Consider the following 19296-nt stretch of genomic DNA (forward strand, 5'->3'; position numbering starts at 1 on the left):
GCTGTTTAAGGTATGCAGGGCAATTGGAATAAACGCATTTAAAGATAAACAGAATCCAGTGGTAATCCCTTCGTGGTTTAGGTTGCAACCAGTTTGAACTTATGATGCAGGGACGTGGGAACTATATTGTGAGAGGGGGGGCGGGGGGATTTTTTTAGTGTAGGCCTAGGCTCTGTTATGTATCCTGATTGACTTTATGATTAGTTAAATCTGTTTTGCACATGCATCGCCACAGAGTTAACCATTTCAGACAGTACCGGTCAGCATCTGTCTCGTTCACTTCCCGTCTGTGGGCGTTATGCACAGCTCAGTGTGTCGAAATGTCGAAATGCGCGCTCTGTGTTCCATCAGTGCTCGAGTCACCATATATCGGAAAACATTTGGAATGGGTCAGACATAATTCTTTCTGACCACTTATTGTTTTGTTTTAACTGAATTTCGTTTTGTACAAATTGTATCTTCATTTTAATCAATGTTTTCATCAACAAATTGACTGGATTAATAAATAAGAAGCAAATATAGTAGGCAATAGAATTAGGACACGGAGGCGCCAGCGCGTGAACTGGAGCGCGTCTCATAAATTAACCGAAAACTGACAGAAAACACTATTAATAAACAATTTAAAAGTTTAATGCATAATCCTTACTTTGGCCGGTTCTTTGAGGCAATCTTTATGCGTGCGTTGAGATGCGGAATAGGCAATATAAAAATGCTGTAATTATAAAAGGTTTCTAGTGTCAATGTAGGATATTGCTTGTTTTTCTGTTTACATTTCACGTTGTGACACTTCTCTTCTCTCGAACATAATGCTGCTACGCCAGAGCGGCCAAAGCGTCAACAAGCTCCCCCGTACTCTTAGACAAGCGTCCTCGACAGGGCCAGAGCTTCTTTGCAGCTCAAGTCGGCGGCGGTGTGAACGTAGTTATGCTTCTTACGCGGACTTTTGGGACTCAGTTTTGAACCGGTGTCAAGGCGCAATGAATGAAAATGCACAAATGGTAATTAAATAGAACCCCTGAAATGAACGAGGGAGAGCTGTGTTTTATTTTCACAACATTTCATATTGTTTGGAACATGAAAATTCATAAAATGAACAAATATAATGGCCCTATTGATATAGCATTGACAGTCAAAACATTTAAAGCTATGAACATGCTAGACACATACGCTAGCGCTACTCAAAAAGAAAAAAATAATTCATGCATTTCCAAAGGTGGATCTTCTTTCAGTTGTTCGACTTATAAAAAATTTTATCAGAGTCGAGACATCGATTTCATTCAGGAGATCACTGTGGGCATTCATGATGGCCAAGTGCGTTAGTCTCTCCTGTGACATGGTGTTACGCAGCCAGGTTTTCAACCTGCGCAAAGCCGAGAAGAAGCGCTCTGATGCAGCGACAGATCTGGGCAGGCACAGGCATAGTTTGATGAGCTTTTCCACCTCTGACAGCATGGAACGGGTTTGTGGTTGCATGGTTTGGAGAATGGACACAACATCCCGAATTGTGTTAACTTCACGCCCTGTACAGATATCCCACAGTATGTCCAACTCATGACTTAGTCGCTCTCTTGTAAAACCGGTGAGTTTCAGGGAAGTCACTTTCACTTTTTTTCCTTGAGCTGCCTCAATGATCGCCTGCTCTCGCCCTGCAGCAACTTGGATTCCGACCTGGTCAAAACGCCTCTCCACTTCTGAGCGCACCAGGTCCAGCGCCTCAAACATCTCCCTTTTCCACACGTTCGGATACACTGAATACAGAAATATATATAACATAAATAACCTTAGCCTACTACAACTGAAAAGACCAATTGTGTATTTTTTATTACAAACATTTACCCTCCACTTCGCTGCACTCTTGGTCATTGGCGTCCTCCACTTGTGTATAGCGAAAGCGTGCAGGTGTCTTGCTGCTGCGCACTGGATGTGGCGGCTTCAGGCCGTAACGCTCTGCATATTGCTTGGTCTTGGCCACAAGGTCAGTGATGGTTTCATCCTGTCGCAGTGTGCCCAGTTGTTTGCAAAGGAGTTTGCCAGCTTCCATGGATCCTAGAGCTGTGACTTTGGTTCCTAGAAGTGATCGTGCCACTGCTTCACATGGGGTAAATAGGGTTACGCGGGCAAACAAGCCAAACACTGTGCGCATATTTGTGGCCTTTGTTAGCAATCCTGCAATTTTGGCACGGGTGTCCCCTTTCACCGCCTTGTCACTCTCCAAGGTTCCGAAAGTCTGTATCATCTCTCCGTAGCAGGCCAGCAAACGTGACAGTGACGCAACTCGGACGCACCACCGAGTTGGGCAGAGGCCAAGCAAATTCACAACGTCTCCGGCTCCAAATAGAGGGAATGCATTAACGTCACTTCCCCGCCGGAACACGCCCCCCTCAGCGGGACTGAGTGGCAGAAGAGCTGCTGCGTGACTGGAGTTAATAGGGGAAACTGCGTTAACGCGAGTAAAACAAACTATTATCAGTTTAAACTAAAAGTTGGACTCGATATAGTGTTCCTTACAACTTATCAAAGATCCAGTGATCCATGGATATTGACATGCAGCCAGGAATCGTGTTTCCTGACATTTATATGTGCCTGATTTCGACGCCGGGGAAATAAATGAAGACAATTTGCCTGTAAACGTTTTATATAAATACAATTGTCACGACAGACTGACGGAAGCAAGTGCAGTTAAACTCTTTTATTTTAGTAGTAACAATGAGAGACAGTCCAAACACAGGCAAACAGGCAGGTGGCGCAGGAACTCCGATGGTCAGATGGTAGGTGAAGTGGAGGTGCGGTGAGAGGTGTCCAGTGAGCGATATAGTCCAGAAAATCCACAGAACAAGAAACCGGAACAAGGAAGGCAAGAGACTGGAACGCGACAGGAACACACACACCGGGGAAACCACATACAACGATCTGACAGGGAAGATGAGAAAGTGGTGAGTATAAATACACATGATCTGACAAGCTGCAGCTGGTGAAGGGATAATGAGCTGATTGATGATGAACGCTGACGAGCGGCACGCCCATCTAATCAGCGCGCTGACATATAACAACAGAAACACGAGACAAGAAGAAAACATAGGATTTACCAACCGTGACAGTACCCCCTTCCCTAGGAACGCCTCCTGGCGTTCCCAGACTCCCTTACCTGCCGATTGTAATCATCGATAAGGGAGTGATCCAGGATGTCTCTAGCCGGTACCCAACTTCTCTCCTCCGGACCGTAACCTTCCCAGTCCACCAAGTACTGGAATCCGCGTCCCCTCCGTCTCGAGTCCAGAACACGATTGACCGAATAAGTAGGTTCCCCGTCTACGAGACGCGGCGGGGGGGGAACCGGGACTGGCGGGTTAATGCGAGCAAAAAATACGGGCTTAATTTTGGAAACATGAAATACGGGATGAATCCTCCTGTACACTGGAGGAAGGTTGAGGCGGACTGTCACTGGACTAATGATTTTAGTGACAGAGAATGGGCCAATGAATTTTGGTGCGAGTTTATTCGAAACGGAGCGGAGAGGAATGTCCTTGGTAGAAAGCCACACTTTGGAACCGACGACGTATACGGGAGGCCTCCGCCGGTGGCGATCGGCTTTGGCCTTGGTGCGTGCCCCCACTTGGAGTAGAGTCTCGCGGGCTCTAGTCCAAGTGCGGTGACACCTCTGGACGAAGGCGTGGGCGGAGGGGACCGCGACTTCAGATTCCAGACTAGGAAAAATTGGTGGCTGGTAACCTACGCTACACTCAAATGGTGATAGGCCCGTGGATGACACTGGCAACGTGTTGTGGGCGTACTCCACCATAGACAATTGCTGACTCCAGGAGGAAGGATTCTTGGACACTAAACATCGCAACGTTCTTTCCAAATCTTGGTTGGCTCGCTCAGTTTGGCCATTGCTCTGGGGATGGAACCCAGAGGACAGACTGACAGTCGCCCCCAGAAGTCTACAAAACTCTCGCCAAAATTTGGACACAAATTGGGGTCCTCTGTCAGAAACCACGTCTGTCGGGAGGCCATGAAGCCGAAAGACGTGGTCAATGACAACCAACGCTGTCTCCTTGGCTGAAGGTAATTTGGGCAAGGGAATGAAATGGGCCGCCTTCGAGAACCGGTCCACCACAGTCAAAACTACCGTGTGACCCTGGGAGGGTGGGAGGGCGGTGATAAAATCTAGTGCGATATGGGACCAGGGTCTCGAAGGCACCGGCAGCGGTTGGAGTAACCCATCTGGAGGTTGATTGGAAGTCTTACCCGTGGCACAAACTGAGCAAGCCAATACAAAACTGCGAACGTCATGAGCCATAAGCGGCCACCAGAATCGTTGCTTAAACAAAAACATAGTACGATTGACTCCTGGATGACAAGCCACATTGGAACAATGACCCCACTGAATGACGCTGGACCGTAAACTCTCCGGCACAAACAAACGGTTCGGTGGGCAACGAGTCGGAGGCGTTACCCCTTCTAAGGCCTTCTTGACCTTCGATTCGACCTCCCATGTGAGTGTAGAGATGAATAGACTCTCTGGTAAAATGCACTCGGGAGTAGACGGGCGATCGGAACGGTCAAAAATCCGTGATAAAGAATCGGGTTTGATGTTTTTGGAACCCGGGCGGTACGAGAGAGTAAAGTCAAAACGTCCGAAAAAAAGAGCCCACCGAGCCTGCCTGGAATTAAGTCTTTTAGCAGTACGAATGTATTCCAGATTCTTGTGGTCGGTCCAGACGATAAAAGGTACCCCTGACCCTTCTAACCAGTGGCGCCACTCCTCCAAAGCTAACTTGACCGCCAACAACTCTCTGTTGCCAATGTCATAATTGCTTTCGGCAGGGGATAAACGATGCGAAAAAAACGCGCAAGGGTGCATCTTGTCGTCTGAAGGAGAACGCTGGGATAACACTGCACCTACCCCCACCTCTGACGCATCGACCTCCACCACGAACTGACGTGATGGATCAGGGGTTATCAGGATGGGGGCTGAAACGAAGCAACCCTTGAGTTTAGCAAACGCAGCTTCAGCTGCGTCTGACCACCTGAACGTCGTTCTGGGGGAGGTCAAGGCGGTCAGAGGCGCGGCTAGTCGGCTGAAGTTGCGAATAAAACGCCGGTAAAAATTGGCGAACCCCAGGAATCTTAGTAGGGCCTTACGGGAATCTGGACTTGGCCAATTCACCACAGCCTTAACCTTGTCAGGATCCATGCGCATTCCCTCAACCGAGATGATGTGACCTAGAAAAGGAACAGACTGTGCATGAAAAACGCATTTCTCCGCCTTGACAAAAAGCCCATTCTCTAACAACCTCTGAAGCACTTGTCGGACGTGTTGCACGTGTTCCTGGAGAGACGAAGAAAAAATCAATATGTCATCCAGGTAGACATATATGAACTGGTCGATCATGTCTCGCAACACGTCATTGACAAGTGCTTGGAAGACCGCTGGGGAGTTGGAAAGGCCGAACGGCATAACCAAATATTCAAAGTGCCCCCTAGGGGTGTTAAAGGCGGTCTTCCATTCATCCCCCTCCCTGATGCGGACCAAATGATAAGCATTCCTTAAATCCAGTTTTGTGAAAATAGATGCTCCTTGCAACCTCTCGAAAGCTGAAGACATCAACGGCAAAGGATAAGTATTCTTTACCGTGATGTTGTTCAACCCCCGGTAATCAATACAAGGTCGCAACGATCCATCCTTCTTCCCCACAAAAAAAAACCCCGCCCCCGCTGGAGAAGAGGAAGGTCGGATGAATCCCGTTGCTAGAGAATCAGAAATGTATTTCTCCATGACCTCTCTCTCTGGGACAGAGAGTGAATATAATTTGCCCTTAGGCGGAGACGTACCTGGCAGTAAGTCTATAGCACAGTCATAGGGACGATGCGGAGGAAGAGAATCAGCCCGAGACTTACTGAACACCTCCTTCAGATCCCGATACTCCGTGGGCACGTTTGATAAATCCACTGTCTCCTCCTGTAAAACATGAACAGGAACAGACGGACAGGCAGACACCAGACAAGACTTATGACAAAAACTGCTCCATGATGCCACCGATTTGAACTGCCAGTCTATTTTGGGATTGTGACGGATGAGCCATGGGTGACCAAGAACGATGGGTGCTAGTGGAGTGTCCAGAATGTAAAAGGAAATAGTCTCAGAATGATTGCCGGATGTGATGAGTGTGAGGTCTTCGGTGATCAGTGAAATCGTGGGGAGTCTTTGTCCATTGAGGGCGTGAACGTTGATTTGGTGTGAAAGGGGTTTGAGGGGAATTTGATATCTGAGTGCAAATGAGTGATCCATGAAATTACCTTCTGCCCCTGAGTCCAGTAGTGCCCGACAGTCGTGGAGGTGAGTTGACCATCGGAGTCTTACCGGGAGGAAGGTAGATGTTGATGAGGGCTTCTCGGCAGAGATCCCACCCGACAGTAGCCTCATACTTACTGTCGGGCTGGGCCTTTTAACGGACAATTGTACGCAAAATGTCCAGCTCCACCGCAGTAAAGGCAAAGGCCCAGGGATCTCCGCCTCTCCTTCTCCTCCCGGGAAAGCCGGGCTCGACCCACCTGCATGGGCTCGTGATCGTAGACGGGGCTGACCGCGCCCCCGCCTCCCGAACGCATTCCCTCGGCACCTCCAGAAGGACGGTCCGGTTGAAACCGTCTGGTGCCTCGTGATAGACGATTGTCCACTCTTAGTGCCAGCGCGATCAGATCATTGAGTCCGGTAGGTAGCTCCATGGCGTAAATCTCCTTTTGGACGCGGTCAGCCAGCCCATGCAGGAACATGTCCCACTGCGCCTCCTCGTTCCATTGACTCTCAGCTGCCAGGGTGCGAAATTCGATCGAGAATTCCGATACAGATCTTTCACCTTGTCGTAGTTCGGCCATCACCCTGGCAGCTTCTCTCCCCGTCGCGGCCCGGTCGAAAACCCGCCGCATCTCTTCGGAGAGTCGCTGGAACGAGGAACAGCAGTCGTCTTGGTTAGCCCACACCGCCGTTCCCCATAACGCCGCTTTCCCCGTCAGAAGCGTCAGGACAAATGCGACCTTGGTCTGCTCCTCCTGAAAGGTTCTAGGTTGGAGAGAAAAGTGCATACCACATCTGGTTAAGAACGCACGACAGTAATTGGGTTCACCTGCATATGGCTCAGGGACTGGTAGACGGGGCTCTGACGGGGATGGGTCCGCTGGTGGTGGTGGGGGGATTGGCGGTGCGGGTGGCGCAGCGGGCACGCGAAGCTGTTGAATCTGTTGGGTGAGCCCGGACACCTGCGCCACTAAAGCCTGAACAGCGCGAGCCGTATCATTGATATTCTTTTCCTGGATGTCCATTCTTTGGCTGCTGTTACTCAGAAACGCCTCTAGTGATGAGGAAGGGTCTCCTGCTGCTTCCATGTTGAAGGTCAGATCGTTATGTCACGACAGACTGACGGAAGCAAGTGCAGTTAAACTCTTTTATTTTAGTAGTAACAATGAGAGACAGTCCAAACACAGGCAAACAGGCAGGTGGCGCAGGAACTCCGATGGTCAGATGGTAGGTGAAGTGGAGGTGCGGTGAGAGGTGTCCAGTGAGCGATATAGTCCAGAAAATCCACAGAACAAGAAACCGGAACAAGGAAGGCAAGAGACTGGAACGCGACAGGAACACACGCACCGGGGAAACCACATACAACGATCTGACAGGGAAGATGAGAAAGTGGTGAGTATAAATACACATGATCTGACAAGCTGCAGCTGGTGAAGGGATAATGAGCTGATTGATGATGAACGCTGACGAGCGGCACGCCCATCTAATCAGCGCGCTGACATATAACAACAGAAACACGAGACAAGAAGAAAACATAGGATTTACCAACCGTGACAACAATAGGTCTAAATCCGAGTGATCACTTACATTAATGTTATACTGTATATCATCATATCGTCCAGCCCTAAAACTTGTATAGTTTTTTGTCAGTGTTTATTTAAAAACATCCAATTATGCAGAATATAGTCTGTTCTGTAGCTTTTTGCAGTCTGTAAAAATATACAGTACCTCAGATTTCTGGTCAAATCTAGTTGTACAGTCAATCGCAAAGCTCTTTCCCGTTTTAGATGTGTTTTGTGTGATTTTCACAGCGTTCACGCTGAAAACAAATGCTGCCGCTCAGTCTTTTTGCCACTTGTGGGCGTGACCGCATTCACTCCGGCCGACGGTGACGTCATGCGCATACCCTCTATAGGGACTGATACAACGCTTTTCTCTTTGCTGAATCGTTGATTATAACAGTGACTTCACGCACAAAGTTTAGCGTATCAGCAACAAGACGCACTTCACGAGCCACTTCTTGCAGCACCAGATCCAGTGAGTGATTTGCGCAGTGGACAAAAACAGAGTCGGGACATACTTCCTTCAGTTTAGCTTGCACCCCATTGAACCTCCCTGACATGTTACTGGCTCCATCAAAGCAGTAGCCCTTCAGTCGCTCCAGTGGCAAATGGAGGCGCACCAGGACATCCTTTATGCACTGAAATAAGATTTCAGCCGTTGTGTCAAGGGGATTATAATAGCCAAGATAGAAATTTTGATCTTCTAGGTGGTCATTGCTAAACTGCAGACTGATTGAAAATTGTTCTTTGCCACTGATATCTGTTGTCCCATCCACAGTTAATCCAAAAAAGTCGGTTTTTGATGCTGTTGCTCCAATTTTTCTCAATATGTCATGCGCGAATAGCTCCAGAATCTCATTTTGGATGTTGTTTGACATCCAGTTGTCTCTCCTTTTCAGCCACTTATCGAGGTCAGGATCATCGCGCACTCGCTCCTGCATTAGCTGCCATAAGACTCCATCCCGATTGGCATCCCCTCTCAGTGGAAGCCCCTGGCGCCCCAAGAATCTTACGCAGCTGAAAATAAGTTCGAGGATTTTCCGTGCTGTTCTCTGCTCCTTTGCCTTGGCTTCAGAGAGTAGGGCATTTATTGGAGTGTTTTTCAACACATCCAATGGACATGGGTTGCATCTAAATGAGTTTTAGATTTCTCGTGGTCTCTGATTTTCTCTGTTGCTTTTTTCCAATTTGAAAATCCCTTATCATTTAAAATCAAACTGTCGGTGGTTGGGCACAGCAGTTTACTTTTAACAGCCGATCTGCACACCCCACACACGATGCCATCACTGTCCGAAATATATTCCAGCCACTTCCACTCTCGGAACCAGGAGTCCCTACAGCTGCGTGCGAAGCTCTCCCCACTTTTTTTTTTTGACTGGAAAATTATAATCAGGCGGAGGCCTGAAGGACTGTGCTCCTGCATCTGCTTTTTGACTATCAGCGTGTGGCGACGGGGGATGAGGGTGGCTCGTAGTGAGGGTGGCGGTGGTGGGTTCATTCATTTGGGTCAGCTGCCGTTGCTCATCCCGGCGGCTTTCTGCTGGTGGTGCTACACATAACGATGAATCGGATGTCAAATCCAGTGATGTTGCCCCCCCCTTCTCTTATTCCCTTTGCTGTGGGTGCTTTTGAAAAGAAATTTGAAATCCGTTTTTGTGTCATTACCGGAATGTTGCTTTCTTCACTAAGAGGATAAAATCATATTCTTCCGGGACTCGATCGTGTCCTTAAATTATGTCTCCTCTACGACTGCACATACAACATACAACTGACCCCCCAGCTTGAGTTTTTCTAGGCGACCGCTATGTGTCACTTTCTGGTTTCCATGGTGACGCGCATCATTGCTTGTCACGTGACACACCGCAGCAGCAACAGCGCCAATGATCTGCTTTTATATCATTTTTCCTTTTTTATTCAGAATATTCACAAATGTGTTAGCTATGGCATGAAATATCTGATATTCCGATTGTCAAATACATGCAAGTGGAAGTGTATTGTTTTTTAAACACCTTTATAACGGTCGCGTTAGTTCGGCACTGCAGTATGCGCGATGGGATCCTCCATGTTAGTTTGTGCCGCAGACGCAGTTCAGAGAATCGGATCTGTTGGATTTACAACACGTGAATTAATCCACTCCCGAAATACTTAAAAGTAAGTGGCTGGTGAACTGGGAGAAGAATAGAGTAAACATTAAAGTTACTTACACAATGTGTATCTGATATGAATAAAACGTGTCGAATTATGGAAAGGATTATTATTACCTCTTCCATAGACATCAGTCTGTATTTTACAAACTCTAACGTTAAATATTTTGTTTTTTTAGTACTTGGGTGAATTTAGGGGGGGCATAAACCTCTCATAAAGCATAAAGCTCTAATTCACAATGAGAACCAACTTGTGCCAAGTCATTGATAAAGATCGAGAAAAGTAAGGGGCCTAAAGTTGAGCCTTGAGGAACACCTTTATCAACAATTAAATAATCTGACTGGAATCCTTGGTAAACAACACACTGACGTCTATTAAGTAAATAGTAGTTGAACCAGAGCACAGCATGTTTATTCAAACCAATAGAGTGAAGCTTATCCAGTAGAAGGTAATGGTCAACCATATCAAAGGTCTTTGAGAGATCAATGAAAGCAGCTCCAATGATAATGGTCATTTCATTGGAGCTGCTTTCATTGATCTCTCAAAGACCTTTGATATGGTTGACCATTACCTTCTGTAGATACCTTGTGTAGATAAAATGTTATAATTGTTAATGTACTCAGTTAGTTGATTTAAAATTAATTTCTCAAATATTTTAGCAACTGCACAAATTATAGAAATCGGGCGATAATTGTTCACATCGGATTGGTCTCCACCTTTGAAAAGAGGTGTCACTCTTGCAGCTTTCCAAATTTGTGGCACAGTACAGGTAGTTAATGATAGATTTAAAAGATCTGCAAGAGGAAAAATCAATATGTGAGCTGCAAGTTTGATAAACTTAACTTCCAGATCATCTGGTCCTGCACTGCATTTTAATTTAAGGTCCTGTAATACATAAAGACATCAGTAGGCATGATCTTTTTAAATGAAAAAGAGCCAGCAGGCATGGAAGAATAAGAAGACCATGCCAAACCATCAGAGCAAACAGATTTTGAACTACATAAAGACGAAAAATGATGATTAAAGGCATGAGCTATATGCAAAGGATCATGTCATTATGTCATTATCCTTGCGTATTTGTTTCACAAAAGTTTTTTTTAGTTTTTTATTAAGAATGTTATTTATGGGATTCCAGAAGTGCCACTGGATGAAAATTTTTGAAAACTGTCTCCACTGATAAATAACACTAAGGCTAACTTGGAAATGAGGCCCGATGTCCAAAATTCTGAACCACCCCTTTAAATAAAGTTATAAAGTTTGTGGTGGTCAACAATAAAGTGCTTCAAATAAACCATCATGTCCAGAGTGAGACGAGGTAAAAATACAACGTCATTATTTGAAGTAAAAACAACAACAACAAACAACTCCAGTTTGTGTGTCCTGGAGGAACAATGTCAGCAAATAACAGTGTGGTGTTTCACAAGTGTAATGTTGAGTCAGAGGCATTTGGATCCATTTGCAGTAGTTTATTCACACATGCAATAAAGCAGAGAGAATCAGACATGAACAGAAACAGGCTCAGATAAAGGGACAATCCAGTACTCGTAATGAAACACAGGCAAAGGTCAAGGCAGGCAGCAAAGGTTCACAGAGTCTAGAGTCCAGGCAGAGATCTAAGGTCCAGATAATAAGCGGAGACAGGGAATAACGCTTGGTAATGCAGAGCAAAACAAGACTTCGCAAAGCATCAATGAAAGGGACAGTCCAGATAAAGGGGAGATAATGATGAACAGGTGAAGAGGATGATCAGATAAACCAGGCAGGGATGGAGATTGATAATCCGTGACGACAAGACACAACATCTAAATAGAATTGAAGTAACCTTTGTGGGACAGTTTTACACTCAACAATCAATTAATACATCCTAGAAAGCAAATCCTGTTCTGATATAACGAGAAATAAAGATATAAAGAGAAGACCATGCATTATATGAAATGAGTTATTGCAATGCAAACATGAAAATACTTCAATGTAGTAAAGTCCCCCTGTAGTCAATAATTGTAAAACTCATCTTTAAACAGCCAAATTACATATTTAAAGTTTTTTTCTTAAATTTTTTTGTATTTATGTCTTAAAAATATCTTGAATGTAACTCGACACCCTTGCCTCATTTAGTATACGTGGTTCTATGAATATGTAAATGAGCCCCGCCTCCACTCACTCACTCACTCAGCTCAGAGATCCACTGGTTGACGATCACACGTTGATCTGATTGGTTACAAGGTTGTTTGTGACGTCAGAAACACCAGCGATTTCAAACCGATCTCACGACCAATTCGTCCGAATTTGACGAGTGATTAAAAGATGGCTAATTTGTAACAATTCGTACGACCTCACTCGTACGAATTAGTACGATTTTTGCTAAAACGTACATATTTGACGAGTTGCCCAATTCGTATGAATTCGTACGAATGACCTACCCCTGACCCCGCCCCTAAACCTACCCATCACGTGGGTTTAGGCAAATCGTACAAATTCGTACGAATGAGGTCGTACGAATTCGTACGAATTAGCCATATTTTAATCACTCGTCAAATTCGGACGAATTGGTCGTGAGATAGCGTTGGCGATTTCGTGTTTTTGAGACTACTCAGAATACTCAGCAATGCTGTCGACTTATGAACTTACACATGGTTTGTCTTAAAGCGTATTAAAAACACCACATAGACACATAAACAACATTAAAAGCTGGATTTAAAACAGAATTTACACATGGTTTGTCTTAAAGCATATTAAAAACACCACATACACAACAATCCGTGGCGGCGGTTTTGCAATCTGTCCCCTCAGTTTATAAACTCACAAATTCTTAAACTGTTCCCTCGGTTTAACAAATCGTGCCCGCGGATTAATAAACCATACCCACGATGAGTTCCTAATCCGGGCTCTCAGATTTGTAAACCATGCCTTCAGATTTTGCAATCTGTACCCACAAATTCACAAACTGTGCCCACACTTTCCAATTTGTGGCCCCTCCCCCAGTCTGTGCCAGATGATCCAACCAGGCCTGTTTAGGTGCGATGCATTGCAGTGTGTTTAAATTTTTTTTTTTTTTTTTTTTTTGGATAATTTCTTGAATTTTTGAAAAAACGACATTTACTTGTATCTTTAAAGTCCATTTTTGGAAGGAAGAAGCTCAGTATAATAGAATAAGCAAAAAAAAAAGAAAAAAAAGAAGAAGAAAAAAAAAGACTCACATTTCCAAAACTGTAAAACATTAGCTTATATAAAAATAAAACATTCATAAATTATTATATGATAAACATATTACTGTCTTAAGTGAACTCATTTATAGTTATAAATGCAAATTATAGGCTACATGTTACGACCCTTGGCTCAAGGGAAGCAACAAAAACAAGGGACACGGGTAAACCAAATTGTAAGCTCAAAAGTGTTTATTCAACTACAAAAATAAGACAAGACTAAATAATAGAATCGAAACAATTAAAGAAAATAAGAGTGTTTCTGTATTCATCAGCAAGATCAGTGTGTAAATCAAGATGCATGGTTGAAAGTGTAATGCAATGTTGAAGTTGAAATGTAAATGCAAAAGGTCACAGAATACAATGGAAGCAAAAACCAAACGCAAAGTCCAAGACCAAAGTTCCCTCTGTTGGCTCAGTTTGTGATCTCTTAAGAAGTGTCTAAGGCACGGTCACGGGTGTTTCCAGTTGACTGCCAATTGAGGTAATGGGCTTTATGCACAGCTTCACTACTTCCTGAACTTCAGCCAGCTCCTTTGTTTCCTGTCTGCCATTATTGGACAAACTGATTAATCCAGGTGTGCCTGATTATTGTTACTGAGATCAGGCACACCTGGATTAATCAGTTTGTCTAATAATGGCAGACAGGAAACAAAAGAGCTCGCTGAAGTTCAGGAAGTAGTGAAGCTGTGCATAAAGCCAATTAGTGGGCTCAGGTACCAAACTGCAATTCCCAAAACCAACAGCAGAGGTCGTCACACTACATATTTAGAAGACGCTTTTATCCAAAAAAGGAACAAAGCAATTCGTCAAATGTCAGTCATAATACAGGTTAGACAATAATGATACAGGGCTAATTATCACAAATAAACACTTTTGAAGCATATCCAAGTGATTGTGCGTATATTTGTGTTATATACAATATATCGGATATCGGATGTTTTGATATTTGGGTACCTTTATTTGTGTAAACTCATAATAAATAGAAAACGTTGTGCTTTTGTAAAATAAAAGAAAACAATTAGGCGCGCTTTCATGATCTCTGTAAACTGGAGCGCGTCTCAAAAAAGAACTGAAACAAAATCTAGCCTACCTATATAAAGCTTGAAATGTCCGAAATTGAAATTTCTCTCTCTTACAGCGGAGATGGAGATATGTTTGCAGCCAACACTGATTTAGAAAACACTAGTTTATTAATAAACAATTAAAATGCCTCGTTATTTTTCAGACACATTTATTATCATTAGCCTATAAATCACATATATCACTTCTCTGTATGGTTTCAGAGACATGGCTTTTCTCATTCAGCACTGCGGGAAAAAGATCATTTTCAGGTTCTAATTTGGCCTTAGAAAACCAGTAAAATATAATATTTTTCCATATTAATTTGTGAATATTTGAAATGTTTAATAAAGGGGCAAAAAACCATAAGCAAACATCTGAAAATACGTCAATATTTATTTTAATGGGCAGCATTTGGTTTGTACAGTTCAAATAAAAATGTTATTGTACAGAGACCTTAAAAAAATCCTTTTAAAAAAGTGATTCAGACAGTCAATTAAAACTAACAATTTGAAAAGATTTGTCGTTATACATTATTTATTTTACATTATTTTACTTCTTGTTTTTAAAGATTTGGGATGAGGATTTTTAAAAACTTTTTTTCAGCATAAAACATTTTTAGTAAAGTGAAGTAAATATGGTGTTGTTCACATCTTCACATGCACACACTGACACAGGCACTGAGGGTTTGAATATTGAGGGATGAAACAGTTGTCAATAGTTCCTCTATACAGTACGGCAGCTCATTGTGTGTCTGTTATTAGATCAGAATATTTTCTGCATGCGGTTAGAAGTGTTCAGAAGGGTTCCAGGGGCTCACTGTTGGATTCAGGGAACTGGACTCCAGTCACATTCAGTTTCCTTTGAAAATCTTGAAATATCATTGCATGAACGCACACATCTTCTCCAACACACACCTGAGAGAGAGAGAGAGAGAGAGAGAGAGAGAGAGAGAGAGAGAGAGAGAGAGAGAGAGAGAGAGAGAGAGAGAGAGAGAGAAATCCACATGGATTTATAATTGATCTCTTCCATGTTACTCTGTTAACGTAGAAACTACTAGGGGAATTAATTAATTACATGCACCAAGGGGTGAGACATACTGCCTCGATGTTCCACACATGGCCCGTCCAAATAAACTATACTCAAGGGCCAGTTCGAGCTGGAAGGCCTTCCACGAACTTTCAAATCCACCGAGCCCCTTCTGGTGGTGCAGAAGATCGAAGAGTGTGCTACTCAGGTACGTAGCAATTGGCTTTACAATGTGCCTTAAACCTAGGCCATCCTTAAAAGGTAGGAGCATCGGCACCGTCTCAAACAAATTGTCAAGCATCATTTGGTCAAAAAAACTGATGGCATCCACAACCTCAGGAAAGCCAGGCCTAACAATTAAACACCCTCCAGCCTCACAAAGGTCCTTCATCCAGATCATCCATGTGGTCCACATACGCTTTGGCATCCTTGAGAATCATCCGCCGATGCTTCTCGATGTGAAGGTCACATGTCGTTATCACCCTACTCGCAGGGTGCTTAGCGGGGGTGGCCTGGTGGCAGTGTGGAGTCACTGCATACAACTGCAAGAAGTTTACCTTGCAATTGACATGACGCACAACCTGGTCAAGAGTATTACTCACATCAAGTGGCATCTGGTCAAGGTTAGACTGAAAATTGGCACTTTCAGCCATGGAATAGACAGGAAACAGAGTGTCACGTTGTCCAACCACCTACTGGAGCCCACACCTAGACCACAAGAGGTCAACAGATGGGTCCTGCGAATGAATGTTGCAGGGAACATGATAGGACACATTCACAATGCCATTTAGATGAACCAGCTTGCTCAGGTCGAAGCTTCGATCATCCTTTTGACCAAACTTACTAATGGTCAGAATTATTGCCATATCGATGTCTTGATTGACAGCCATTACAGATTGATGGAAGTGTCGGAGGATGAATTTCTGGTCCACATTCAAAATGTTCATCCTGCCCAAGTTAGTGAGATTCTTCTTCTGTAGAGTAGGCCGCTCCAGATCTTGTGGTGGCACACTTCTCAGTCTCAATGAGGAATTATTGAAGACTGCATTAATCAGGCCAATGGCATGGGCCTTGACTACCATCTCACTCCTGAACATAGGGTGAGTGCTGTTCGAGTTAGCAGGAACACAGGTTAGATTGAGAAAATATCCCCCATCAACAAAGGCCAGAACAATCCCAACACTTTTTCTGAGAGCACTGACCCCGTCAGCACTGTACTTTAAAAGGTCCAGATGCTTTTTGATCAGGCGCCAGTGGTTGCACACTTTGGATCCATCCACTTTCCCGACAAACAAATAATGGATTCCAGCTGTGATGTAGCTTACATCAGCTAGATGCACCACAATGCCGTCAAAATCATAATTGAAGAATTAATTTCATCCATTAACATAACGCATTCATTTTCCATGATAGCAAGCAAACTCCCTCAAACTCTGCTATACACAGTGACCGTTGCCGACTAGATTTGAGTGTCCAGCAACGCTGCAAAGTTGAGAAAAATGTTATCTTATACACTCACCTGAAGGATTATTAGGAACACCTGTTCAATTTCTCATTACTGCAATTATCTAATTAACCAATCACATGGCAGTTGCTTCAATGCATTTAGGGGTGTGGTCCTGGACTGCGTTTCCCAAAAGCATCGTAAGCCTAAGTTGATCGTAGAGACCATTGGTGGCAATTGTTCTACGATCAACTTAAGCTTACGATGCTTTTGGGAAACCCAACCCTGGTCAAGACAATCTCCTGAACTCCAAATTGGATGCCAGAATGGGAAAGAAAGGTGATTTAAGCAATTTTGAGCGTGGCATGGTTGTTGGTGCCAGACGGGCCGGTCTGAGTATTTCACAATCTGCTCAGTTACTGGGATTTTCACGCACAACCATTTCTAGGGTTTACAAAGAATGGTGTGAAAAGGGAAAAACATCCAGTATGCGGCAGTCCTGTGGGCGAAAATGCCTTGTTGATGCTAGAGGTCAGAGGAGTATGGGCCGACTGATTCAAGCTGATAGAAGAGCAACTTTGACTGAAATAACCACTCGTTACAACCGAGGTATGCAGCAAAGCATTTGTGAAGCCACAACACGTACAACCTTGAGGCGGATCGGCTACAACAGCAGAAGACCCCACCGGGTACCACTCATCTCCACTACAAATAGGAAAAAGAGGCTACAATTGGCAAGAGCTCACCAAAATTGGACAGTTGAAGACTGGAAAAATGTTGCCTGGTCTGATGAGTCTCGATTTCTGTTGAGACATTCAGGTGGTAGAGTCAGAATTTGGCGTAAACAGAATGAGAACATGGATCCATCATGCCTTGTTACCACTGTGCAGGCTGGTCGTGGTGGTGTAATGGTGTGGGGGATGTTTTCCTGGCACACTTTAGGCCCCTTAGTGCCAATTGGGCATCGTTTAAATGCCACGGCCTACCTGAGCATTGTTTCTGACCATGTCCATCCCTTTATGGCCACCATGTACCCATCCTCTGATGGCTACTTCCAGCAGGATAATGCACCATGTCACAAAGCTCGAATCATTTCAAATTGGTTTCTTGGACATGACAATGAGTTCACTGTACTAAAATGGCCCCCACAGTCACCAGATCTCAACCCAATAGAGCATCTTTGGGATGTGGTGGAACGGGAGCTTCGTGCCCTGGATGTGCATCCCACAAATCTCCATCAACTGCAAGATGCTATCCTATCAATATGGGCCAACATTTCTAAAGAATGCTTTCAGCACCTTGTTGAATCAATGCCACGTAGAATTAAGGCAGTTCTGAAGGCGAAAGGGGGTCAAACACAGTATTAGTATGGTGTTCCTAATAATCCTTTAGGTAAGTGTATATAGGCAACAAATGCAGAGGAACTTTATACAGTGACTTGATGCAGTTTAACTTTCAGAGAGGACGGAGAAATGACTGGACACATCACATCCGTTCAGGACACACTGCCACAGTTGGCTTGTTGATATTGGAAACAAACGGAAGAGTGGAAGAGTTTCAGTGATGAAAATATCAAGCTCAAAATCCATGAAAAACAAAACACTCCTTTACCTTGACCAGATAGTTTATTCCTGCCACAACCTGAAGCCTGAAGCTTAATGGACTGTAAACAGGAAAATTGGTTCCAACCGCCGTCTCTATGTCTGGCTTCACCTGAATAAACAAACACACACTATATATATTCATCTATATTATTCTTATATATAAAAAAGTTTATTAGTCTATAGTCCAAGTTACGTCTATCATTCAGATATCAGAAAACTCATGTGACATGTTTTGTGACTTTGAGTGAAAAGTAAAACAGTTATTTTAAAAATGACAACAAATAATTTCCCCAACACATTTTACAGCACCAAATTAGATCATTTTACAAGGTTGTTTTAACAGAAACTGCATTTAAAGTGATTTTCTGTCTCCTACCGTAATGCAGATCTTCTTCATCTCTTCAGTGACAGGCGCCTCTGTTCTCCATCCGCCAAGGTTGGACATTTCTGCAGTGCTGGTGATCAAAGCCTGGGTGAAATAACTGTATTATCAGGTAGTCTGTCTCACAGATTGATTCGGATCCACTATTTATGCTAAATAGGCGGAGTTTCACTTTGGGGTGTTGTGTAATATTCAGTTCATGTGAAAAACTGTTACGAATGGAACTGAAGATATTAGTGCATGCTCCTCAAATTGCATTATTTAAATGTAATATGTAATATTCAGTTTTGTAATATAATAAATCGTCTGAGCTATTTCAGATAAATAATGACTCAACAGCAAACATTGAGTGAATAACCTATGCTAGTTTAGGCTAATACAGCTTTTTACTCTTTGATGTCTTTAGCTTTTTTTTATTTCATTTGTGAGGCTTCAAATTTAATTTGTATAGTTTGATTAGTTGTCATTACAGGTTACTACAGTGTATCAACTACAACAATGCCTGAAATAAACAAAAACAAACGTATCTGTGGCCTTATAACATGTATATACGCTAGTCTGGTGTGA

At 43.7% G+C, this 19296-nt stretch overlaps 2 protein-coding genes across 2 annotated transcripts; both read right to left on the reverse strand.

Moving 5' to 3' along the window:
* Positions 1-1197: 1197 nt before the first annotated feature.
* On the reverse strand, positions 1198-2236 carry LOC130071328 (uncharacterized). The gene is made up of 2 exons (XM_056236064.1): positions 1837-2236; positions 1198-1748 (listed from the first exon to the last, which is right to left on the reverse strand). Exons 1-2 carry the CDS (start codon positions 2234-2236, stop codon positions 1198-1200), a joined length of 951 nt encoding a protein of 316 aa, XP_056092039.1.
* Positions 2237-14954: 12718 nt separating this feature from the next.
* On the reverse strand, positions 14955-18858 carry LOC130071342 (stefin-C-like). Its single transcript, XM_056236083.1, has 3 exons — positions 18724-18858; positions 18355-18456; positions 14955-15187 (listed from the first exon to the last, which is right to left on the reverse strand). The coding sequence occupies exons 1-3, from the start codon at positions 18790-18792 to the stop codon at positions 15068-15070; spliced, it is 291 nt and encodes a 96-aa protein (XP_056092058.1). The 5' UTR covers positions 18793-18858; the 3' UTR covers positions 14955-15067.
* Between the last annotated feature and the right edge of the window lie 438 nt (positions 18859-19296).

The sequence above is a fragment of the Rhinichthys klamathensis genome, unplaced genomic scaffold, assembly GCF_029890125.1.
Source record: "Rhinichthys klamathensis goyatoka isolate OS25496 unplaced genomic scaffold, OSU_Roscu_1.1 h1tg000437l_1, whole genome shotgun sequence".
Taxonomy (NCBI): domain Eukaryota; kingdom Metazoa; phylum Chordata; class Actinopteri; order Cypriniformes; family Leuciscidae; genus Rhinichthys; species Rhinichthys klamathensis.